The following is a 25265-nucleotide window of genomic DNA, read 5'->3' as shown; positions in this document are numbered from 1 at the left end:
TAAGGTCTGATTGAGAAAACCCACCATTTACATTTAGGTTACAAGGGCTGCTTTTATTTTGAAGGCAAACATCTTCCTGTCCGGTTTTGTTTTGTCTGTGGTTGTCTGACTTGATTCAAAGGGGGCTTGCTGTTTGGCTGTCTGATGCGCGACTCCAAGGAAGCAGCTGCAGTCAGTGTGTGTGTGTGTGTGTGTGTGTGTGTGTGTGTGTGTGTGTGTGTGTGTGTGTGTGTGTGTGTGTGTGTGTTCGTGCGTGCGTGTGTGTGTGTACTGTGGTTATTGCACAGGTGCACTAGTATAGTGTGTACGTGTCATAATGGTTATTCTGTAATTTAAAAAAAAGAAAACACACATCACATAGAGATGAGGGCACATAGGCCTACAATTATTTTAGCATCACAGTGTACCACAAGCTCACTTTAAGTTAAATAAAACAAAAAACATATAGGCCTAACAAGAGTTAGCTTAAGAACAAAATTAAAGTGTAAAAAAAAAGACTGGAAGCTGCTTTTAGTCTTTATGCTAAGCTGAGTTAATTGGCTTCCACCAGTAGCTTCATATAGCAAGATGTTGAATAAGTGTAATTCCCAAAATGTAGAACTATTTCATTAACCAAATGTGATATAAGTTGTTATAGTAATTACTGAGCGTTAGCGCTGCTGGTAGGCAGATTTTGTTACCGTGGGACAGAGCCAGGCTAGCTGTTTCCCCTTGTTTCCAGTCTTTATGCTAAGCTAAGATATCCGGCTTTAGCCTTATATTTAACATACAGATATGAGAGTGGTATCGATCTTCATGTCTAACTCTCTGCACGAAGGCGAATAAGCATATAAATGTCAAGCTATTCCTTTAAATCGGAGGCCACAGTCAGTAGCCTGTTAGCTTAGCTTTACACAAAGACTGGATCTTGGTTCTGTACAAAGGCGAAATAAAATCCATCAATAAGCACGTCCAAGAAATAGTCCGGCAACTCCCCTGTGAAGCCACAACTTGTCATTTTACACTTTTTGTTTGGATGTTTTTATATAGATAAAACAAACGAGATTTAGGCTAGCATGTAAATTAGTGAGCTTTGAAGGTTATTTAAATGCTAAACGTCTCTTCCTCCTCTTCATTTGTAACACAAAGACATGAGATTGGTATCAATCTCCTCATCTAACTTTCAGCAAGAAAGTGAATAAATATATTTCCCAAAAGGTCAAACTATTCCTTTAATGTTGAATTAATCAGGCTTTTATATTTGGAGACAGTATTCTACAGTTTGTAATAGGTCAATCAAGATTTAAAGAGATCATAAGAGTCCTGTGTATGCATTGCCTTTGTGTGTGTGTGTGTGTGTGTGTGTGTGTGTGTGTGTGTGTGTGTCATTGTCTCTAACCCCCACTTGTTCACAGCACCTTAAACTGCTGTCAGACAGATATATCTTTGTCTCTGAAGCAACAACATCGCTGCGGTGAAGCAGTGACACATACTGTAAGTAGGTTTTATTGTTATATCTGATTTACCAGCAGACATACTTTATATGGTTGGATTTCACATATTTTCTATGTAAAACTACTAAAAGATGATATAGTAGGTGACAATATGATAAGGTTAAGACTAGGCCTGAGGAAGTTTTATTGAAATGATGAAATATATCAACAAAAACCTACATTACGGTGTTAAAAGTGGGTTTTAACATTTTTATATCAATGATCATCACAGTAATACTCACAGTTATTTAGTCCAAATTGAGTATGTAAACCTACAATAATCTATGACATTTATATTCTTATTTAACTTTTGAGTTCAGGCAAATAATCTCCAGTTTAAATGGGGGTTTTTGTATTTCCATTGCTCTGTCTGAGCTTTAAAAGAGAATAAAAATGTGTGTGCACCATAGTTGGGTTAAGGCATTGTTGCGCTGGCTTATAAAAGTAGAGATTACATGTGCACAAATATAAATAGCAGCTTTCATTGTGCCTTGGAATAGAAAACCAAAAATGGGTAAAGAGGTCTGTGTGTGTCTTTTATCGCTTGTAACTTTTCTTGAAATTACTGGATGTATTTTTAGTCCTGGACTGAAGCATATCTGCTAAATGTTCTAGCCGCAGTCTGACGACATTGGCCTGGACAGCAGAAAGAAGGTTTTATGTACAAAATGTGCTTGTTAATTCACAGTTTAAGTGTGAGAGTGTTCACAGACAATTTGAACATTATATATTCTTTCAGATTAAACCACAATTGACACAAAAGCCTCATTATAATGAGTGAGGGTTTGTTTTTTTACTGACAGAAATGAAACAACTGTTGAGGTGCTTGTGTTATTTTTTGTCTGTAAGATAAAGTATTTAGAGAGAACTGCAATTTTTTGAGTGCGATTTTAGATCTTAACAGGCTCATTTTGGTGTGGAATCATGACAAAGAAACACATGCAAACCGTTTATTGGAATGACAATTGTTTTCATTGATGCAGGAAGATATGCTTCAGTTTGGGGCATTTCGGCCCCTGATCTGATATGCAGATGAGCCTCTTATCCAAGTCCGCCCACGTCTTTACTTGTTTTTAAATCATCACCAAGACAAAGGGCAGTTTGTGGAAAATCATTTCATGTATGAAGGTTTAAATGACTCATTATCTGTTGAAGGATGCTTACACAGTCTCAAACGCTGATGTATGTATGGAGGAATGCTGTGAGTTACATAACAACAAGCTGACTTCCTGATAGCACAACCAAAATAATCATGACCTAAAATAACTTTAATAGCTGAATAGTTATCATGGGAATGCTGTTGATTCAATATGAACAATGTAATCTACAGAAAACAGCTTTTAGTAGTTAAAGAAGCAAACAAAATCACTGACCTCATGGTGGTATATACATATGATTCATGAGGGTAAAAGAGTTTAAATTTCTCTGCACTGATTGAGCTGCTGAGTCTCGACGCTATGGGGGGGCTTTGCATTTTGTGTTTTTACTCTTTACATAAAGAGGTTACTATTTACATTACTCCTACTTGACCTATCAGCGTGAGATTAACGTTAGCATGCTAATGAAGTCTGGCCATTTTTTAGATGTTTGAGTGTCATGTTATAGTAAATAGAGAAACACAGTGTAGAAATATTCTCTGTAGTGTTTATAATTTAATGGGGTTAATGATCCTGTACATAAATACCTGTTTTTTAAGGATTTGTAGTAATGCTTAGTGGCTCTATGAATGACAAGGGCTGTTGGTCAGTCAGTCCACCACTTTGGTCCAGACTGATATTTCTACAACTATTGGATGGATTGAGTGCTAATTAGGTAATTCCTGTTATGCATCAACATTTCTGTCTACATCTCTTAAGTTCCACCCTGTTAGGCTTGAAAGAAAGTTGGTCCAATCAAAATATTTCAACATATTTTCAACATATTTGATATAATTATAAAAGTTGTGTTGATGTGTAAAAGGTTAGCTAGCTAAATCACTGGATTCACTAGATTGCTGCATCACTTACAGAGCTAAGGCTAAGTTAGCTCAAATTTTCCACCCTGGTCTTTAGACCAATTCTAAGGATTATTATTTGAGTGCCCTTTGAGTGTTTTCTTGACAGTTAAACTTGTCACTATTCTTACATAGGGCAAAAAACATGAAAAAACATATTTTTTTCTTCAACAGTTATGAGGCCAAAGGTTTTGCTGCACAACAGGACTGACTTAATTATTAAATGTTAATAAACTGGCATGGTTGACATTATACCTGCTAAACATCAACATGTTAGAATTGTGATTGTGAGCATGTTAGCATGATGATGTTAGCTTTTAGCTTGAAACACAGCTGTACCAAAGGACAGTCTCCCATAGCTGCTAGCATGGCTGCAGAATTTTAGTCTTGTTATACTTTAAGTAGGCCTATATTTGGTAGCTTTTTACTTATGTTTGCTTATAGTTATGTTTACTGAGTATAATTGTGAATGCTGGGCACCCCAATGTTTAGGTCACAATATTTTACTGGATAAGAAAGTTGTATGCCTGAACTTGTATTGTTCTTCATTATTAGGATCAATCAGAATTAATATATTAGCTCTTGTGTTTGGTTTCACTTAGTTCTTCATGCTTCACAAAACCTCTCCATCAATCAGAGATGGCAAAAGTACTTACTTCCCAAACTCAAGTACAGATACTTGTGTTCAAAAGTAGAAGTACTGATTAAACTTCTTTACTCAAGTAAAAGTAACAAAGTACATGCTTGGAAATTTACTTAAAGTATAAAAGTAAAAGTAGCCTTGCGAATGACAACCATTTTTTATGCAAAGCTACCTGGATCACTCAAATGTCAGATAAGGCCAAGGATGATTGGGAATGTCTTGCTGTTTGTCTGCCGAATCTCTGGGATCTCCGTTTTCTTCATTTTCAATCATGTCGCCGTCCATACTACTATGTGCTAACATTACCGCCATCAAGCCGCAATGATTTCCCGCGAATGAATGCCGCCGAATCTGTCGAGTCGTCTTGTAGTGGTGCGTCAAGTGCAACGTACAGTATATTCCCATCCAATTAGATTGAATTCGGTATTGATGACGCGAAAAACGGTAACAGTAACTCCACTGAAATTATTTGAAACTAAAGTAACGAGTCAATTTTGTAAAATGTAAGGAATAGAAAGTATCGATATTTGTGTTAAAAATCTAAGGAGTAAAAGTAAAAAGTCGGCACAAAAATAAATAGTAAAGTAAAAATATCTGAAAAATCTACTTGAGTACTTCCCATCTCTGCCATCAGTGACATCAAGATTGATCGACCTGGAACAGTTACTTCTCTACAAACATTTAAAAGTTTGACCATATGACAAACACAAAAAGTTTTTTTTTATTACATTACATAAATCATGCCAGAAAAAGTTCACCCTGTCTTCTCTGTAGAAAACAAACACTCAGTCCTGTAGATTTTGGCGTGTGTCACTGACTGTATGCCCTCTGCTTGTTGAAAACAGAGTGACTCAGGACTTTTTCCACTGCTCACTGGCTCACTATCACTCTGCAACACCTTTTTTTTTTACATTACATTCAGCTAGTTTCTGTCTTTTAAAGTATCTTTTGATGAAAACAGTTGCAGGCTCAGTAGAAAGACAGGACACAACACTGTGGGTTCAAAGCTGTCAATATGGCACCTCATCTCTCTCCACCTTTTGCTTTTGTGGTTCATAGCATGCAAGTAAAGAAGAAAAGCCATAAAAATCATATTTTGAAAAGAACACGAGTTGAGCAAAGACCTGAATGTTGTCATAGTTGGAAGTTTTTAGAAGTTTTTATGTCTCGTTGGAAAACTGTCAATGTCTTTGTGAGTTTGGTCGTGTCGTAAATTACAGCAGTAATATTCTTGTCCTGGTGTGTTAGCAGGGTTTGTTGGTTTATCAAGTTTACTTTCTCTTTCAGTTTAAGTTTGTTCAAGTAATATCGTTGAAGTCGGTGATGAATTTAGAAATTGTATCACTGTTATCAGTCTTGCTTTGTGCTTATTGGGAATATAAATAAAAGGAAAACCATGGAAAACAGATTAAAGGGAATTATTTACATCTCTATATAGCCTATCTGTATAGTCTCAACAGAAAATCCATGTTGTACAGGAAATTAGGGTGGCAAATAAGTATTTGATTATTTTCATTATTGAATACGGTTGTCAATTAATTGTTTAGTTCAGACAGTTGTTGAAAAAGCCAGGAGCTAAAGCTGATGTCTTCACATTGATTGTTTTGTGTAACAAACAGTCTAAAACTGAGAGATATTCCATTTTGTAATCATTAAAAAAAAAAAAAACAGAAATGAGCAAATTATCACATTTTAGAAGTTGGAACCAGCAAATATTGGCTTTATAAATGATCTAAAAGACTAATCAATTATCAAGATAGTTCATCTTGAGTTAATTTAAATAGTCAATTTTCTGTTACTAATCGATTAAACAACAAACTGCAGTAATTTGACCAAAAAGGTATGGGTGTAGTTTATGAAGCGTTCTTGTGATGTCACAGCCTGTCTGCAGACATGTGAGCTATCCATTTGTCCACATAGTCTGGAGGTCTTTGTTGTGGTGGGTTTTCTGTCTTGTGGCAACTGTGTTTTTCTGTTTGGCTGTCCACTGTGGATGTGGGCACGTATGTAGCCAGGAAACTGAGGTTTTCACTCACTTAATGTTTTTTTTCTGTATGTTACAACATGAGGTGTTAATCTAAAAAAGTCATTTGGCTCTTACAGATGTACAAATGTCAAACTCTTCAGGTAAATGTGAGTTTATATATATATATATATATATATATATATATATATATATATATATATATATATATATATATATATATATATATATATATATATATGACTTATACAAATTACTTAAATGATAAATCAATTATCAAAATAGTTCATCTTAAGTTAAGTTAAATAGTTGATTGATTTTCTGTAACTATTCAATTAAACTACTAATCATTTCAGCACAACAGGGAATATCTTAGACCTTTAAATTCAATAAAGACAAAATATATGAACACACTTTCCATTCACACCTAGACCGGAAACTGAAGGAGATTAAATCTATCACATCAAATTTAGCATAAGTTTCCAACACACTGCGGTGGAAATGATTTAAGCTTTAACCTTTTTTTCTTATTTCTTTTTAGTTTATCTCAATCCTTATTACAAGCACTTCTACATATTGAGATTATCTCCTCTCTGTGTGGTGTGAGTTGACGTATTGTGATCCCTGTCAATTTCTGTTTAGAATTTTTTTTCGCCCGCTATCACATAACCATTCCACACTGCAGTCAAAACCAGCCTAATTTTAAACTCGTCTTTATGTCTTCAGACACCTATACAGATGCTCTAAATCAGAATCCTACCAGACACATCGCATTGTAGTTGTTTTAACGATGGAGGGGGGTAAAATTCCCCTTTACAGTTTTCCTCTCATAAAGGAAAACTTACAAACTTGAGTCTCTAAAGCAGAAGGAATTATCTAGAATGAAAAAGCACCTGTTTAACGGAAGAACTAGATGCTGGAGAATGGAGGTTTTGAGGGCGGACTGCAACTTCCTGTTGTGGCTTTTGTCTGCAAGCTTCATGCAGTCACAACCTGTGGGTGCTTAACTCTTGCTAAATATCTCATCCAGACATAGGGCACCTCACAGAGCTGAAAGTCCTGAAAAACAAACTTTCTCTTGGTGAGTAACATAGAAGTACTCTGATTTAGTGTCTTTTGCTTTTTGTAAAAACTTGTAGCATTGAATGTTGTCCATTTTCAACTGTCACACACTGTGAGTGTACTAGTCACACATTGGGCTTTTTGAACCAGCATATTCCTTTTTTTTTTTTAATGCAGGCATTGCTTAAATGTTTTCTCTTTCTATCTTTCTAGTTTCCACCATCTACACCCAGGACTCCAAGCCAGAGTCCAGTCCATCTCTCCCAGGTCTCACCATGTCCATTGACCCGGCGGCCGAGCTACCTTTCTTCTACGGCAGCATCAGTCGCTCAGATGCCGAGCAGCACCTAAAGCTGGCCGGGATGGCCGACGGGATCTTCTTGCTGCGACAGTGTCTCCGCAGTCTGGGAGGCTACGTCCTGTCTGTTGTGTGGAACCTGGAGTTTCACCATTACTCCATAGAGAAGCAGCTTAACGGTACTTACTGCATTTCAGGAGGGAAGCCTCACTGTGGGCCTGCAGAACTTTGTGAGTTTTACAGCAAAGACCCTGATGGGCTGGTGTGCATCCTGAAGAAACCCTGTCACCGCTCCCCGGATACACCGATACGTGCCGGCGTCTTTGACAACCTGAGAGAAAACATGCTGAGGGAGTACGTGAAGCAGACCTGGAACTTGGAGGTGAGGCTCTGCTGAGGCTGTTGAGTACTGTGGAACAGTTACCTTTAATGGCCTTTAGTTTGTAGACTCTAAAAGTGAACGAGTTCCTACTTTTCAAGAAGTTAAAATAAGTTGTAGTATAATCGAATATGTAAATGCAAGAGATAAGTAAATTAGGGAAAATTAGGATTTAGTAATTAAAGTTTCCAGTGGTGGGATGTAACTAATTAGATTTGCTCAAGTATTGTACTTACATACTATTTTGAGGTATTTTGTATGTACTTTACTTGAGTATATGCATTTTTATGTAGCTCTGTGTGTATTCCCCACTACATTACAGAGGGAAACATTTTACGCTTTACTCCATTCATTTGACAGATGTAGTTACTGACAAGATTAAGATTTTATATACAATTTATAATAAACTTACAAAATACAACAGCTATTAGCTGTGCACCAAAGAGAAATTTTCCCTCTACCATTCTCACAAAGTTTCTATTTGAATAACTGTTTCCAATGATAACTGAGAAGTTAACAAGAGCTCATATAATCCAATTTTTCCCAAAGTTTCTAAAAGTTTAAAATATGAAAAAAAAGGTGTAGCTCGATTTTTTTTCTTCTTCCCTCTTGTATTAATCATCTTACGAACACTAAGATTTATCTGATGACGATTTGGAGGGGCCCAAACCCCAGGTTGGGAACCACCGGACTAGATTACCTGTCCTGTAAATAAAGAAGTTAAAACTAGCTCCACCTCGACCAGCTACAACAGAGAAATGCTTTAACGTTGCTGCATCGGTAATAACAATCTAATAATGTCACAGGGAGATTTTACAGCAGAATGACTACTTTTACTTTTGATATAAGTATATTTTACTGATAATTGTTTGAAGTAGGATTTTAAATGCAGGACTTGTACTTGTAATGGAGTATTTTTACATTGTAGTATTGGTAGTTTAACTAAAGGATATGAATACTTCTTCCACTGATCAGTTAACACAAATTACTTTCTCCACAATAATAACTATTTCCTTTTCTGTTAAAGGTCCAATATGTAATATTTGTACTGTAATAAATCCAAAAATGACACCAGTGCCTTATAAGGAAACATGTTAAACTGAAATACTATCTTTTCTGACAACAATGCTAATGTCAGTATTTTTTCTTTTTGAAATTTACATTCCGTGACGGAATTTATGTTTATGTTTTGATCTGTGTTGTTATCTATGGCCCAGTTTGACAGGCAGGCCGGGTTGCCAGATATACCTGTAAAAACGTAAACCCAGCGCGCTACAGCTGTAACGGTAGTACAGCCATGAAAGCAGCAAACAAACACACAGGATCAAGGGAGATAGATTCTACATGACATAAAAAAAGAAAACAGCATGTTTCTAACAGTTGCGTGACCAGAGACGTAACAACCCCCTGGTAAATATTGGAGATGTATTTGAAAGATGGAGAGATAGAGATAGATCCCAAAAGGACGCAGAGTTGGCTTATTTCCTCCTGAACAGGTAAGCATTAGCTTCAGGCTAATTTATCACAGCTACTAGGGACGGGCATTTTTTTGTCATTTCAACATTTGTGTACTCACATTGAATTATATAGCTAGAGTAACCGAGTTGGTTACTCGCAAAAACAATTGAGACATAGCCAGTAAAGTGATTCCGACTGGTCCTGGCTAACGCCGCCATGCTAACCCTGCTAACGTTACCGGAGGACCAGGCATGCAGCCCATGGCTGTTTACAACGTGTAGTTCAGCGGCTCGAGCCGACAACGGTGAGTTATTTTAAGCCACGAGAGGGGGGCTTTAAATCGGAAAGAGAGGACTGTGAGTTTGCAGTGTGTTTAGCGATTGTTGCCGTAATTCTAAGCCAATGAAGTGTGTTCCGTCGGCAAGGTAGTGGTATTTTTAGCGTTTCGTATTGTAATTCTAAGCCGAGGAAGTGTGCCTGACTGGCGTGTGGAGAGGACAGTGAGGTTGTTGTGTTTTTAGCGGTTCATACTGTAATTTTAAACCGAAAAAGTGTGTCTGTCAGTAGGTTACAGAGCTCCGCGTGAGCACGGGCTTTTATGACTGTCAATATAGCCAGCATCTAACGTTAGCTACTCCTCTGTGCTGTGGAGTAATGTCTGGCTATGTGAGAAAAGCGTCTAGCAACAACTAGACTGCCTTCGGGTTGATTTGTCAGAGCCTTTAAGGGTCCTTGATGCCGGCCATCAAGGACCCTTACAGAAAAAACAGTCTTACTGAAATATTTTTAAAAATATACACACACACACACACACACACACACACACACACACACACACACAGACAAAATAAGCAGAACATCCATGTGATTTTGGAAAGTGCACATTTTTGTGTCTTTGTTTGCTCAGTTTGAGGTCCAGCCCTCTGAAGTCCGACTTCAATCCAAAATCCTGTAGTTTTATGATTTGTCTCCTCCTCTCCTCCTGCTGCAGACAGTCACACACTGAGACCAGTAGCCTTTTATCACCGGTGGGCTTCAGCTAAACAGCCAAACTGGCTCCAGATGTATGTGGACTCAGCAAGGACCAAAAGGAGCCAGAAAAGTTATAATGGCCCTCTCTCTCAGCAGTGTTGGAAACTAACAGTACATGTACCCAAGTACTTTAGTACACTTTTGTGATACCGTTTTCTCTTACTTCCTACTTCTACTCCATATATTTCAAAGGGAAATGTTGTACTTTTTACTCCACTACATTCATTTGACAGATATAAGATAAGAGATAAGATAAGATAAGATAAACTTTATTAATCCCACACTGGGGAGATTCCTGTGCTACAACAGCTCAAAAGAAAACAATGTACACACATCAGAATAACACAAATACACATTAAGTAGACATAGGATAAAAAATATAGTATAAGTATAAGAAATATAAAAAAATACAATTAGTTATAATAATAATAATAGTAATAAAACAAACATATTTACACAATAAACACCCTTATATAAACAGACAGTATATAAACAAAGATATACAGATGAGTAAGGTGTGGATGAATATAAATTACATATTGCACAGTTGGAGGTAACACAGAGTAATAAATAAATAAATAAATAAATAAATAAATAAATATGCATAGTGTAATAATGTAGGTACATTGTACAGATTAAAGGAGAATTCCGGTTGATTTCAACCTCTTAACTTTAGCCTCTTACCATGTTCGTAATGTCATTAAAAGTGCCTACCCATGTGAAGTGATTCCTTCTGAGTGAACACATTGAAGCTGACTGCAGTAGATGTGAAAGAAATGTATGGAAGTTGCTAATTCAGCTCTGTTTAGTTCCGGTGTTGAGACGGCAGAGTGCTTAGGGACCGTCTACAAACTACAACACCGAAAAGAGCACCAATTGCTTTCGTTGTTCTCGCTACTGACAGCACTACAAATTTACAAACAACAGAGCTACATGTTGAAATCGACTGGAATTCTCCTTTAAAGCACATAATTAGCACATAAGAAACATATAAAAAAAACATATTTCCAGCTTGTGGCCCCATAGACATACCCCCTATAAACTTCTTAAATTATGTTATTTGAATTACAGTTTTAGGCCCACATAGGTTACATTATTTATTTATTTATTAAATATAAATTTATATCATTAATTTATTTTTTTTATTTATATTTTTTGCTGCTTTTAAATGTCTTATGTATCCCTGTACGGTGTCCTTGAGTGCCGAGAAAGGCGCCTTTAAATAAAATGTATTATTATTATTATTATTATTATAATTATTATAGACCTTTTTCACGGCATGTTGACATGTCATAGTAGGAAAAGCACAGGTGTATTCAAAACCATTAATGATGGCTGCATTCCACTTAGGAGAGGCCCTGGTATTGTGCATGCTGACTCGAATTGAGCCATCGTTAAGGTTATCAATTTCAGCTGTGCTTTTCCTACTATGACAAGTCAAAATGTCTGCTGTGAAAAAGGTCCATTATTATTATTATTATTATTATTATTATTATTATTATTATCCAGTATTTCACAAAAAAAGGCAAGAATTAAAGGTGCTGTAGGTAGGATTGGGACGATCCAGGATTTAGCCAAAACATTTGAACATCAACAACTTCTCAGTCCCTCCCCACAAGGGAGAATGAATGTGTGTGCATGAGCAGTGATTGACACACAAATGTGAAGTGCACTTATTTTAGATTGCTGTATTAATATATCTGCAGGATATCAGGTGTCCAGTGGCAAACACTTTTACAGACAAGGCTGAATGAATTTGTTTCTCAATGTGTGAATTCTGCATGTCTATTTTCTTCTGCTCAGGGAGAAGCGATGGAGCAGGCCATCATCAGTCAAGCTCCTCAGCTAGAGAAACTGATCGCCACCACGGCCCACGAGAAGATGCCCTGGTATCACGGTAAAATCTCCCGGCAGGAAGGTGAAAGGCGGCTTTACTCTGGAGCACAACCAGATGGAAAGTTTCTGTAAGTTGCTTATGGGGATATTTTTGCACTACTTGTCTTTTTCTTTGTCAACCAAAGGTCAAAGGTCTTTATGCAGGTTTTAAGCAACACTGTTTTTTGTTTCTTAGAGTGAGAGACAGAGAGGAGTCGGGTACTTTCGCTCTCTCCATGATGTACGGGAAAACAGTGTACCACTACCAGATCCTCCAAGATAAATCAGGGAAATATTCAATGCCAGAGGGAACAAAGTTTGACACAATCTGGCAGGTCGGTCATACCTCGTTCATTGTCTAGTGATTATGTTGCAGCTGAGGACATTTTCAGAATTAAAATGTAATGTTATTTTAATCTCTCCAGCTGGTTGAGTACCTGAAGATGAAAGCTGATGGCCTGGTGACTAACCTCGGGGAAGCGTGTGTTAACGGAAAAACTGCTGGAAGTAGGTCTACTGAACATCTTATTTCCTTTTCTCAGTCATGTCAACATTATGTAATACCTGCAAAACTCGCTGAGTTTCCAGTTCATGTTTGAGGGTTATTTGTAACATACAGCCTTGTTCATCGTTACACCTACTACTGAAATTGTTGATATAGGCCTAAATCTAATCTGTTTTATAATCTTTCAGAGACACCCAGTCTTCCTGCAACAGTGAGTACTGACAACATCCTGGACGGTTTAAGTAAGCATATGTTTCATTATCTGAGATATATTTTAATGGAATGTTACTCTTTCAGAGGCGGCCCGGCACAAATGGATACACACCGCCACCTCGAGGTCAGTCACCTGAAGTACAACTAGCTAAAACCCCTTATATTACACTTAGACTTAGACTTCTCTTTATTGATCCCTTTGGGATGACTCCCGCAAGGAAATTAGATTTCCAGCAGCAGATTTTAGCAAAACACTCTTTAAATAGAAAAAAGATAGAACACATACAGTTATACTGCAACATTACTGTAAACGCACATATTTAGCTGCTCTGTCTGCAAAATAAGTTTGAAGGAATCTGTATATAAACCAAAAACACATACCACAGATTGTATAGTAAGTTTGCAATGCCTGTCCCTAGATGGGCCTTTAAAATAAAATAAAAAACGGAATAAGGAAGTATAAACAAAGCTACAAAACACAAACAATGATACAATCAGTAGTATAAGAAGTATTGAGACCTTTTACTTTAGTAAAAATACCGATACACCAGTCCTGTTGTACAAGTAAAAGTCCTGCTTTCAAGTGCACTCAAGTAAAAGTATATAAGTGTTATCAGCAAAATGTACTTATATATACCTATATTAATATTACATTATTATTATGGTTGCATTCATGTATCAGCAGGTGGAGGGAAAGTTTATGTAGTGTTGGGTAGTTTAATTTGTAACAATGCACCATATATCATATACTTTGTGTGTAAAATCTTAATCTGAAAAATAACTAGTAACTTTGGCCCGTCAGATAAATGTAGTGGAAAAAGTACAATATTTACCACTAAAATGTAGTGCAGTAGAAGTATTAAGTAACATAAAATGGAAATGCTCAAGCTAAAGTACCTTAAAAATGTACTTTCCACCACTGCCTGCAATCCTTTTACAGTTACTGCAGCAGCATTTCCAAACTCACACAATCACACATGCTTTTGAAAGCAGTGTTTCCATGAAAACAATATAGTTTAAATAATAATAAAAAAAGATACTAACAGCTGTTTAGCATGTACAGCACATAACAACCTGTCAACAATTGCAATCTTACTGTGTGGTTTGCACCTTTAGCACCGTCAGTTTTAAAGCCAGACGTGCCTACAGATCGTGAGGTTTTGCCGATGGACTCCGATGTATTCAACCCATACCACAACCCGAATGAAGTGAGGAAGTTCAACATCCAGAGGACTCAGCTGCTGATAGATGAATTGGAGCTCGGCTCTGGGAACTTTGGCTGCGTCAAGAAAGGAACCCTCACGACTGAATCGTGAGGACTAAAACATTATCAAACAACAGCTGTATAAAAGTTTCACTACTGAGCCCAGTGCCCATCCAGATGCCACATGGTTTTGCAAACGCATATATACCATCTTTAAAGTTCAGACGCCTTTTGTTTGTCTTGTCTCAGGGGCCAGGTCGATGTTGCCATTAAAGTGCTGAAGAGTGACAACGAGAAGCTGGTGCAGGACGAGATGATGAGGGAGGCCGAGATCATGCACCAACTGAGCAACCCCTTCATCGTCCGCATGCTGGGACTGTGCAAGGCTGAGAATCTGATGCTGGTCATGGAGATGGCCTCTGCCGGACCTCTCAACAAGTTCCTCTCCACCAAAAAGTAAGTGAAGCATAGGCATATGATAATTTAGGAATAAACATTATCAGTATGGATTTTGGTACAATTGCTCCATGTAATTTATATCATACTTGGTAAGGGAAGTACCCTATACTGTAATTCAAGTCTTTTTTTATATAGCCCCAAATCACAATCTTTATTTATGTAATTTAGCATGTGACCCCTTACAATATAGTGATGTCTATTTTTTACCCCTCTATGGACATTACTTTATGTAATGAGGAGTTCAAAAAGGGATTTTTCCTTCTCAGATATAGTTTGATTTAAAGCATTTGTGGATGCTTTAAGTGTTGAAAGTATCCAGTGTTTCCCAAAAATGAAAATTTTCTACACATTCTTGTGTAGCAAAATAAGTTTGATCTCTTTAATCATCTTTGACTATTCAGATGTATGCACCCCCAAGGTTTGGAACCGGTTACATTCAACACCCTCTTATCCTCAGACCATTGATTTCAATAAGAAAAAATTTCCATTTCTATAAGGAAAAAAAAACAACCATATTCTTCATCATCTTCAGATTTTTGTGAAGATCAGTATTTTTGTCCCCACAGGGATACTGTTACCACGGAGAACATTGTCAATCTGATGCACCAGGTGTCAATGGGAATGAAGTATCTGGAGGAAAAGAACTTTGTGCACAGAGACTTAGCAGCTCGTAACGTCCTGCTGGTCAACCAACAGTTCGCGAAAATCAGTGACTTTGGGCTCTCCAAGGCCCTCGGAGCAGATGACAACTATTACAAGGTGCACATCATCAGAATGTTCTGCTGCAAGACAAAGTGACACAAATGTTGAACCACTAACGGATGGAAGCAAAAATATTCCAAGCATCGCAGCTAACACAAACAGACAGCGTATCTTACATTGATCGCTTTCCTGGGAATTACTGAGCGCTCCATAAAGGTGTTACCAGCTCTGTTGAAACTAAAGTAAACACTCAATTAATTTCCTTTTTACTGGTTTACTGACGTACATCTGGAGGGAGTGTAGGGATCAGAAAGTCCCAGGAATCCCTGACTCCAAGGAAATAATATACAACTGAACACTAGACTGTAGAATTCAACAAGACTTTCATTGTTTGATAAATATTCGCCCTACACAGATTTCTTTTTTTCTTGGCAACCCCACCCGTCCACATCCACCAATCATACACTTGTGACATATACATGAACTCACATCACTATTAAGTGAAATAATATAGGACTCAATCACAAAAAAGACAGGAGACAACACTTTTAAGTGCTGTTGTGCAGATTTACAGATAAATATTGAACTTATTCATATAGCTGTTGATAAAAATAGATATGCTAATTTGCTTACGTTTTTCTAATTTTTTCCAAAGTAAAATTTGTTTACATGTAGTGATGCCAATATGTATGGTTTATTTCTTCTAATATATTCCATTATATCCTTTCTATTTAAAATGTAGCTAAAGTAAAGGTCATGTGGAGAAAAGTTGCATTAAAAAAATGAAAATTACCACATTTTGCAGAGCACTATGCCCATCTTTAAAGCACCCCAGGGCCCTTTACCCTTTAAGTAGCCTAACAGTATGTTGGCTCTAAATATCAATACTAATGTAGGCTAACTTTCTTTGACATGCTGCTTGTTGTCATACATGTTGTGTTGTACAGGCTCGTACTGCAGGTAAATGGCCTCTAAAGTGGTACGCTCCAGAATGTATAAACTACCACAAATTCTCCAGTAAAAGTGACGTGTGGAGTTTTGGTATTACCATGTGGGAGGCCTTTTCCTACGGAGGGAAACCTTACAGGGTAACAAGTGTTTATGCAGAGCATTATTCTATCAACATTTCAGTTGCACATATTAACTTGAATTACAGCTCTTTTTGTGTCCTACTTTTGTCTAGAAAATGAAAGGACCAGACGTGATGCGCTTCATTGACAGTGGGAGCCGCATGGAGTGTCCCCCAGCATGTCCAGAGCGAATGTATGAAGTGATGAAAGAATGCTGGACATACAAGTAAGAAACTCACACTCACCCATATTAGTTTGTTAAGTTATATTGGATATTTATTGGGATCAAGATCCCCATTACAAGATAGCAGCATTGTAGCCTACTGGAAAACAGTCTTTCCCAGTTCAGGAACATGCTCTTGTGAAATGCATACTATATGTCTTTTTGGAGTTTAGAACAAATAATAAATTAATAAAGAGGCGTAGGCTAATATTGAGCCTTGTGGGACACCTTTATGAACCAAAGGACTTGATTTGAAAACAACCTGAACTCTACCAGAGATATTTGATTTAAACCACCGATGGAATGCAGTTTAATTAACAAAATATGATGACCAACAGAAAAGGCTTGGGCTTGCCAACCACAACAGCTGTCGCAGCAGTTGTTGTACTATGACCAGGTTTGTCTGGATCAACGGAAGTACATTTCCAGGATAATTGCCTGACGTCCCTCACCTTCTGCTCTCTGTCTGTTGCCATTCTCACACTCTACTCGCTTTGGGAAATAACAAACTTTGAGCTAGCAAGCTGCACGCTGAAGAAAGTTTTTAAGAGAATTTGGATCGTGCAGCAAGGCAGACCTGCCGGTTTCTTTTGGGGAATGATTGTAAGGTCTTACTTAGAATATGTTTACGGCATTTACTATCTAACTGGGACATTTGGAACCGATTGGCGGGGTTTGCTATGGACGAAGTACACACGGCGATACACTGGTAAGAGCAAATTACTTTTAACCATGTATCAGCAAATTTAAACACCAAAACATTTTGCAGAGCAACCGCCGCTGCATCCGAAGCTTAACGCCGCTCAAGACGATTGTGATTGGTTTAAAGAAATGCAAACAACCCAGAGCATTTTTCCCCCTATCCCAGAATGTATGTGTGGTGTAGCCAGACCTTACTCCACAGCGCTGTGGAGATAAGTCTGACAATGCGAGACTATGACCAGGTGTAAAGCCTGACTGCTGCGGCTGAAGGACATTATTTTCCTCAGTGAGAAAAAAAGACAATGCACCATATAATGTATTGTATTTGAGATTATATCAGTGTCAAACAGCACTGTGACATCATAATATCTTGTGGCATTGCCTTCCTTTGATCACAACCTTTCAAATGGCTGTTTTGGGCCCATCCTCTCTCACCAGGCATGAGGAGCGTCCTGACTTCAAGAAGGTTGCAGAGTACATGAAGTCTTACCATTACTCCATATCGAACAAGGCCAAGCCTGAGGAAGCTGCAGCCGCCGCCGCCGCCGAGCCTATCAAGTAGACAGAAACAAGGCACATTCTGTCCCAGTGCTGCACAAAGCTTCCTTTCAACTGGCCAATAAACAACTAAAACAAAGAACTTTTTATGAACGGTGCACACAGACCAGCTTCGACTACAGTACCGATACAGCTTAACAGGCCTCAGTGACAATAAATGTGCATTTGTAAATTGGGCTTCAGTGTGTCGGCCATGTAAGGAGCATCTCTGTCCGTCTTTTTGTCTGTTGGGATTTGAATGTTAAATATTGACGTCATTGTATTGATGAACAAAGTAATTTTATATTCTGCTATGTTGGAGTATAATGGGAGTATATGGTACATTGACAAGTTGATTTTTCCCTGTATCTTTTCATGCAAAATAAACTATAAGTAGAAAGAAACTGATAGAACTGTACACTTTGATATCATTCTAACATTCCTGTAAAGCTAGTGATTAAAGGTAAGATTTTGGTCTACTTCAACACAAAGTTCACCTGTAACATGCAGGTTATAAGTGGAGTTTATAATCATATAAGCCTGCTACATGCACTATTTGTTTTTTGGAGATACCATAGAGTGAAAACAATAGACCGCATACAATATAATCATTAATTCATCTTACTTCTAACTTACAGAAGGATGTCCAGGATGTTTCAAAACTTTATAAAGCATGTAGCAGAAAGATATGGGGAATAACATCCTAGAAACCTGCTATGTATACATACATCTGCACTGGAAAAGCTCAAGGCAGATTCCATGCAGTCTTTCTTTAATATTATCCCAAAAAATGTAATGGAGAAATATAGCCATTTAGTAAATAACTAATCTGCATAAATAAAATGGGCAGTATGTGTTGAAATACATATAAATCTTGAATTATTGAAACGACTTTAAAGCAGATATTTCCTGATGTATTGTGGTTTATTATAACTGTGTTGTTAATTAAATGAGGTTAGTCAGGCTGCCCCCTGCCATAGGGCCCAGTCACATTGTTTCAAAGGAAGTACTTCTGAGCTGCCAGGCAACAACTGAAGGGCACGCGACACCGGAAGTTGATGGATTAGTCTTCAAATTAATGGCGTAAAGTTTTTACAGAATAAACCATTCGGCCTTATGGCATGGATAGTGATGGAATCTCAAATCCATGGATTAGTAACATTAATATACCACAATTGAAAAATGCGCCAGCATAAGTTAAAATCCTGCATTCAGCAGTAAAGTGTAGCCTACTAATAAAAAAAATAAAAAAATAGAAAGTCTCCTAAAACGGTAGTACAAATCATAGGCCTACCATAAAATTGAACTTACTAACTAACCTTTTATCATGGGTAAATATATGGTGTGAAAAATATTTGTGAAGACACATCTGTGCTTGATCATATTACTTATTTTAAGTTAAGTGCTTACAAATAACTGTATTTAAATGTTGCATTACATTACATTGGTCAAATGGATACATTATTTTGAATGTTCTGACCGGAAGTTTCCATCAACGTCTCTAACTCGACTCTGGGTATAACCTGGGTATAACGTTACTTTTCGCTTTGTAGGGAGGAGTCAGACGTTAGTTTCTTTATTAAAGTGACATATTTATTGAATTAACAGTAATTATACAACATGTGTCGCACCACGTATCGATAATGTAGTCTATGCAGGTTGTAGACGTAAAGCTTTTGATCGGTAACAAGATAATTTTCGGTTAAAAAAAAAAAAGATCGAAGGAAACTGACGGAACAGGAAGGCGGAACAAGTAAGTTCGCGAAAGTGTCTTTCAACTGTGCGATTTCGTCACCGTTTGATCATCCGTCCGAGATAATGAATGCTTTACACGGTTTTTATTTAAAGGTTTAATCAGAATTAAGTATAAATAATTTGGGTTTGTCCTGGCTTGTTTGTGTTTTTAGCTCTTTTAGAAAGCAACAAGTCCGACCGAGTTAACGGGTCGCGTCACGAATAAACTTCGTACAGTCGTCATGTGCCCTGCTGTTTAATCTCCTGCTTTTATCCCTTTAACGGTGCTTAAACGTTACACAGTCCGCATTATTATGAAGATGATGGCGCCGATATTTAGATAAAAGTATAAATAAACGCCCTGTTATATTGGATACAGACGGGTTGCTTTTATTGTCATTCCGCAGACTCTTGGTTTCACGGCGGAATTAACGTTAGCTAGTGCCTGAAATAGGAAATGACTCATGTTCCCTTTGAGGCGATGTTTTATCTTTAATGCAAGCTGCTGTCACTGTTGAGACTTTTTCGACTACCTGAGTTGACGCAAAAGGGGAATTCAGGTTGCCATTAATACATTTGGTCTCCTCACTTTTCTCGCCATTAAGTGGTAGATTATACAGTAACAGTACATTTAGTGATAATCATTAACTCTCACATGTATATGTCTTTATGCCGTAACAGCATGGATTCATTTTGACACGCCCTCCCTCTTTTATGCCACCTCTCAAGATTATTAAGATTTATATTTTTCTAAGAAGGTGGGTGAGGGGTTTATTATTTGTTACATCTCTGCAAGCAACTTTTAGGCCCAAGACAATGCAAAAACTGGGACACAGCTATTGTTGTGTAATTTCCCAGCCAGCTCTGATGTATTGCATGTTTAAAAAGATTACGTGATTAGTAGATCAACAGAACTATTTCTATAATAATTTAAGTCATTTTAAAGCTTCTATGCCAAGTAATACCTAGTTCAGCCTTCTTAATAGTGAGGGTTTGCTGCTTTTCTTTAGGTTTTGGACTCTTGGAAATTGGGATAGGCAGTTGTCTCTATTTCCTGAAATCTGATAGACCAAATGATTAAATGATTACTCCATAAAATAACCATAAGAGTAATCAATAAGGAAAAAAGTTGTTAGTTTCAGCCATAGGTTGTAATATTTTGTAAAATATAAAGGAATAAGTTGTACCCTAAAACAGCTTTGACAGGAAGTATGCGCTTAAATGAAAATGTACATCTATTATTCAAACTCTGTCCCTTTCTTTCTCTCTCTTCCCTCCTTTAATCATATGCAGGATCACAGCCTGAGTCGAAAACAAATACCAAAAGACAGTCCATAACAAAAACTCTGCATTGGTTGTTTACACAACCCTTTGACTGCTTCCATTTCAACAGTAAATAATCCACCCGACGCATTCAAACAAATCCGCCCGGCCTCACATGCAATCATGTCCATGGCCCTGAAACAAGTCTTCAACAAAGACAGGACATTCCGGCCCAAGCGCAAGTTTGAGCCCGGGACACAGCGCTTCGACCTGCACAAGAAGGCCCAGGCGTCTCTGAACGCAGGGCTAGACCTGAAGCAGGCCGTGCAGCTGCCCCATGGCGAGGGCCTCAACGACTGGGTGGCCGTCCACGTGGTCGACTTCTTCAACCGCATCAACCTCATCTATGGCACCATTAGCGACTCCTGCACCGATCAAACCTGCCCCGTCATGTCCGGTGGGCCCAAGTACGAATACCGCTGGCAGGACGAGCACAAGTACAAGAAGCCGACAGCACTGTCGGCCCCCAAATACATGAGCCTGCTCATGGATTGGATTGAGGTACAAATCAACAATGAGAACATCTTCCCCACCAACGTTGGTAAGTGTTGAGTTTCGCTACAGACGGTGTGTGATTTTGGTTTCTTCAACTCTCCATGCTGTGATCCAACATCCAATGATTCAAGTCTATGAGTCAGGTATCTAACTCTGCTTGTGTGTCATTTAAGCTATTTCAAAACATTATCTGCCCCATAAAACGTCATAAAATAAGAATCAGTGCAAACAGTGAAACCCCCAGTGGTGTTCAGTTAATAATGATTCAGATTATCACAGTTGAGATGATGTCACTCAGTGGTTCCCAACCTGGGTGTCAGGTCCCCAACTATGTGTCGCAATTTGAGGGGTCGTAAGTTGATTACCAAAAGAGGAAAGCACAAAAGAACATATTCATGCTACACTAATTTGCCTCTAATGTTTGCCTTTTGTCCTGTAAAATACGGAATTGTTTAGATTCTGGGGAACTGAAAAAAATATTCCAATAACACAAAATGATTTTTTTGTTGAACTGGTCATAACTGGTAGACATATGCAACAGAGATTTTTTTTTTAAGTGGTCACAAGCTTAAAAAGGTTGGGAACCACTGTTACATAACGTGCAAATATTTGGTATTTTTACTTCTTAAATGACTAAACGATTAATCTTGCTTTCAATGGCTGTCAGCACTAGTCACACGAAAGACCAAAGCAAAAGCCACTTAAATGATTACCATGTGATGAATACAAAGGAAAATGAGATACAGATAACATTCTGCAGAGTACAGGCATTTGAAATCTGAAGCCACTGTTTTTTTTTTTTCCAGTAACCAAAACATGTCTTAGATTAAATCTGCAAGGCCACATTTATTAGATTACCTACAGTGTTGCACATTGCAAACACTACCAGTTAATCTTCTGCTGCTGTGGAATTCTCAGTTTCTTATTATCTCAGTCTGTAGCTCTGTACATGTGTGCATGCCCTGTGCTGTGGCTCGGCATCTAACTACAGAACCATCCAAGCAATGGATTTAAAAATGGGTCACACAATGTACAGGAGGCTATGAATAGAAACAACCTCTAACGCGTGTGTCCTCTGGAAGAGATTCCTGAAATGTTATTGAATTAGTTGAATTAGTCAAAGCAAAACAACGTACTAAATTAATAACTTGGTGCAAGCAGAGGCTTATCCCCCAGACCAAGTTGTGTTGATTTTCCATTCACGTGTGACGTGATACTGGCTGGGTCCTTTAACATGCTGGTATCCAACCTGAGGGACTCCAGAGGACAAAGAAACACATTGAAAGATAATCTCAGTTAAAATATTCAGTAACCATTGCATTAAATACATCAGTATATCCAATGTGTTCCTTTCTGTGCAGCAAATAGCAAAAGGTCATCCTGGATTGACCGCGGCGTTCTCCCGTCTCCATCTGTTTGACTCGCAGGTACTCCCTTCCCTAAGACCTTCATGCAGGTGGCTAAGAAGATTTTGTCTCGTCTGTTCCGGGTGTTTGTCCACGTCTACATCCACCACTTTGACCGCGTGAGCCAGATGGGGGCCGAGGCTCACGTCAATACCTGCTACAAGCATTTCTATTACTTTGTTACCGAGTTCAACCTCACGGACCACAAAGAGCTGGAGCCTCTGGTGAGTCAAAGAAGGGATAGGATCTAACATGGCGCTCAATACAAAAATAAATAAGATTATGTTCTGTAATAATGGAATTGAATACACTCAACAATACATTACTTAAGCAGTGTTGCAATTATTTGGAGCAGGCATTTTCTGAAACCAATAAAAGGTATTAAAGCTATAGTGCGTAGTTTCTGTCACCCCCATGAGGAATTCTAAGTAATGACAACAAAACTGTCGGCGCGTCCACATGATACAAGCCTTCCGTGATCGCGCACCACCCCCACCCCTCCTCCACGCAGTTGCTAGTAGCCAAGGAGGACATGGAGGATTAAAAAAACATGGACTCTTGAGACGACAATCTTCTGAACATGGCTGGGAAACTTGCAAATATAATTATAGTGTCACTTCCCTGGGTTTTCCCAATTTAAACAAAAAAAATGAGGATCTCTAGAAATCCTCATTTTACAATGAGATTCACTTGAGAGTAGGGATGTAACAATAAACTCAAACCACAATTAGATACGATTCACGATTTTAAGTTCACGATACGATTTTCTCACGATTATTTTTAACAGAATGCACTGTAGACAAATGACTGAAAAATATTCATTTATTTATATAAAGTGTGCAAAACAACATATGTCTCTTATCAAAACTGCAACTGAAATTGTATTTTATCTTAACATCTTGAAAACAAATCCCACATCAAAATAACTACAACAAATAGAAACTAGAATCTCTTCAAATAAATAAACGAAGAAGACGTAGTGACTTCTGATGCCAAACAAGTGAAATCAAAAGTAGATTAAGTCCTTGGCCATTTAAAAACTGCAGCGAGATTTTTTATTTATTTTTTTCCACGATGCATCGTTACATCTTTACTTGAAAAGACGATCAGTCATGCTGAATTTCTGCACCTCCCTAATTGAAGTTATTCTGTGATTGATTGTCTGCTGATTGTTAATTGATTGTTGATGACCCCCTCCGCCCACTTGGGAGAGACTATGTGTTCTGTGTGTGTTCGGCATGTCTCATGCTGTAACAAAGGCCTGTGTGACCAAAAGCTTCGACAATAAACTGGATGTTTGCAATTAGTGTGCAGATGTTTTGACCTTTTTTATTTGCAATTATTTATTTTTTTATATCCGGCAAATTCTAGTCTTGTGGTAGTGTGCGGTAGCTTTTGAAATTTCCTCACAGCTCCAACAGTAGATGAAAATTGTTTGTTATGGTCTCTATCTGTTGCTCTCCCCCCGCCTCAACATTTTGAGGAGTATTTCCTTCACTGCTCTAACTCAACGTTCTGTGTGCATTGTGTTTGCAGAAAGAGATGACCTCTCGAATGTGTCACTGAGGGAGCCCGACTGACCTGATGACACGCCAGACCAACACATTCGTCCATATAGAGGACTGCAGAACAAAAAGAACAAACAAAATTAACAAAAGAGTCTATTTTTATATTTAAGTACTGTAATCTATTTTAGCCACATACTGTAGGTTTTAACCTTGTCAGATGAGGTGTTCTGTTCCTTTTTTTTTTTTTTTTTTGTTTTCAAACATTTTATCAGAGCACAGTATTAAGAGGTGTATGTTTGTGTTGATGTTTTTCTATTTTATTTGAATCTCAATCATTCCAGGATGCTTTTTGTCTGTCTGTTCTGTTTTTTCTAAAATTAGTATTTCTTACTGTACATCTATAAAATCAAGTTGTTACATTGAATGATTATCTACTGTTATAATTGGAATTTGGTAATCAATATTTAAATTAGAACTGAATGGTTTTCCTTTCTGAAGCTAATAGTACTGGGCTAAAACCTAACCTAATCCATTGATTTTTGTCTGTCCCAGATCTTTCTGTACAACAGTTTTACCACTCACATCTGAACAATCAATGCAGTAATTTAGTATTTTTTTTCAGGCAGAGAAAGTATTGTGTACAAATGTTAAAATGAGAAAAATAAAAAATGTTTCTCAGAGAATATTGTATATTTTGTAGAACATTTAAATACATTTGGGGCTTGGTATCATTTATATAACAGTTATAAACACATAAATGAATAAATAATACAGTAATAGGCTGTTGGTGACTCAGACATTATCAAGTCTGTGTCATTGCACACATTGGGCCTCAGGCCACAAGGCAGGTTATTAGATTTCAAACCTGCAGGTGTTTGTTACAGATACTTGACAGCTAAAGGTCACACGAGACTCAAACCTCACATGCCAAAACTGCTGGCAGCACATGTTTAACAGACTGAATGTAAAACTGTCCACTGGGTGGCAT

The 25265-nt window shown here is 37.7% G+C and overlaps 2 protein-coding genes across 10 annotated transcripts; both read left to right on the top strand.

Moving 5' to 3' along the window:
* Positions 1–1418: 1418 nt before the first annotated feature.
* On the top strand, positions 1419–18219 carry zap70 (zeta chain of T cell receptor associated protein kinase 70). 9 transcript variants are annotated; one of them, XM_028588422.1, is made up of 14 exons: positions 1445–1473; positions 7123–7173; positions 7368–7834; positions 12125–12285; positions 12393–12531; positions 12622–12703; positions 12890–12912; positions 12999–13038; positions 14064–14226; positions 14368–14574; positions 15144–15336; positions 16227–16367; positions 16463–16575; positions 17713–18219. In XM_028588422.1, exons 3-14 carry the CDS (start codon positions 7430–7432, stop codon positions 17834–17836), a joined length of 1791 nt encoding a protein of 596 aa, XP_028444223.1. In that variant the 5' UTR covers positions 1445–1473; positions 7123–7173; positions 7368–7429; the 3' UTR covers positions 17837–18219. The 9 variants fall into 9 exon arrangements, with proteins under 9 accessions (XP_028444222.1, XP_028444223.1, XP_028444221.1 ...); XM_028588420.1 differs by having other exon boundaries at positions 1446–1473; positions 14031–14226; XM_028588421.1 differs by lacking the exon at positions 7123–7173 and having other exon boundaries at positions 1419–1473; positions 14031–14226.
* A 1092-nt stretch (positions 18220–19311) lies between these two features.
* mob3a (MOB kinase activator 3A) lies at positions 19312–24965 on the top strand. The gene is made up of 4 exons (XM_028588179.1): positions 19312–19564; positions 20839–21409; positions 22791–22993; positions 24306–24965. Exons 2-4 carry the CDS (start codon positions 20992–20994, stop codon positions 24333–24335), a joined length of 651 nt encoding a protein of 216 aa, XP_028443980.1. The 5' UTR covers positions 19312–19564; positions 20839–20991; the 3' UTR covers positions 24336–24965.
* The last annotated feature ends 300 nt before the right edge of the window (positions 24966–25265 follow it).

Source organism: Perca flavescens, chromosome 9, assembly GCF_004354835.1.
Source record: "Perca flavescens isolate YP-PL-M2 chromosome 9, PFLA_1.0, whole genome shotgun sequence".
Lineage (NCBI taxonomy): Eukaryota > Metazoa > Chordata > Actinopteri > Perciformes > Percidae > Perca > Perca flavescens.
Note: the sequence above shows the minus strand (reverse complement) of the source record. Positions and strands in the feature narration are given on the sequence as shown.

Excerpts from the sequence above, each read along its gene's own strand:
- zap70 (XM_028588421.1), top strand. The coding sequence starts at position 7,430 with ATGTCCATTGACCCGGCGGCCGAGCTACCTTTCTTCTACGGCAGCATC. Across the intron at positions 13,039-14,030 it reads ATACACACCGCCACCTCGAG|CACCGTCAGTTTTAAAGCCA; the intron begins GTCAGTCACCTG and ends TTGCACCTTTAG. Across the intron at positions 16,368-16,462 it reads ACGGAGGGAAACCTTACAGG|AAAATGAAAGGACCAGACGT; the intron begins GTAACAAGTGTT and ends ACTTTTGTCTAG.
- mob3a (XM_028588179.1), top strand. The coding sequence starts at position 20,992 with ATGTCCATGGCCCTGAAACAAGTCTTCAACAAAGACAGGACATTCCGG. Across the intron at positions 21,410-22,790 it reads CATCTTCCCCACCAACGTTG|GTACTCCCTTCCCTAAGACC; the intron begins GTAAGTGTTGAG and ends TTTGACTCGCAG. Across the intron at positions 22,994-24,305 it reads ACAAAGAGCTGGAGCCTCTG|AAAGAGATGACCTCTCGAAT; the intron begins GTGAGTCAAAGA and ends TTGTGTTTGCAG.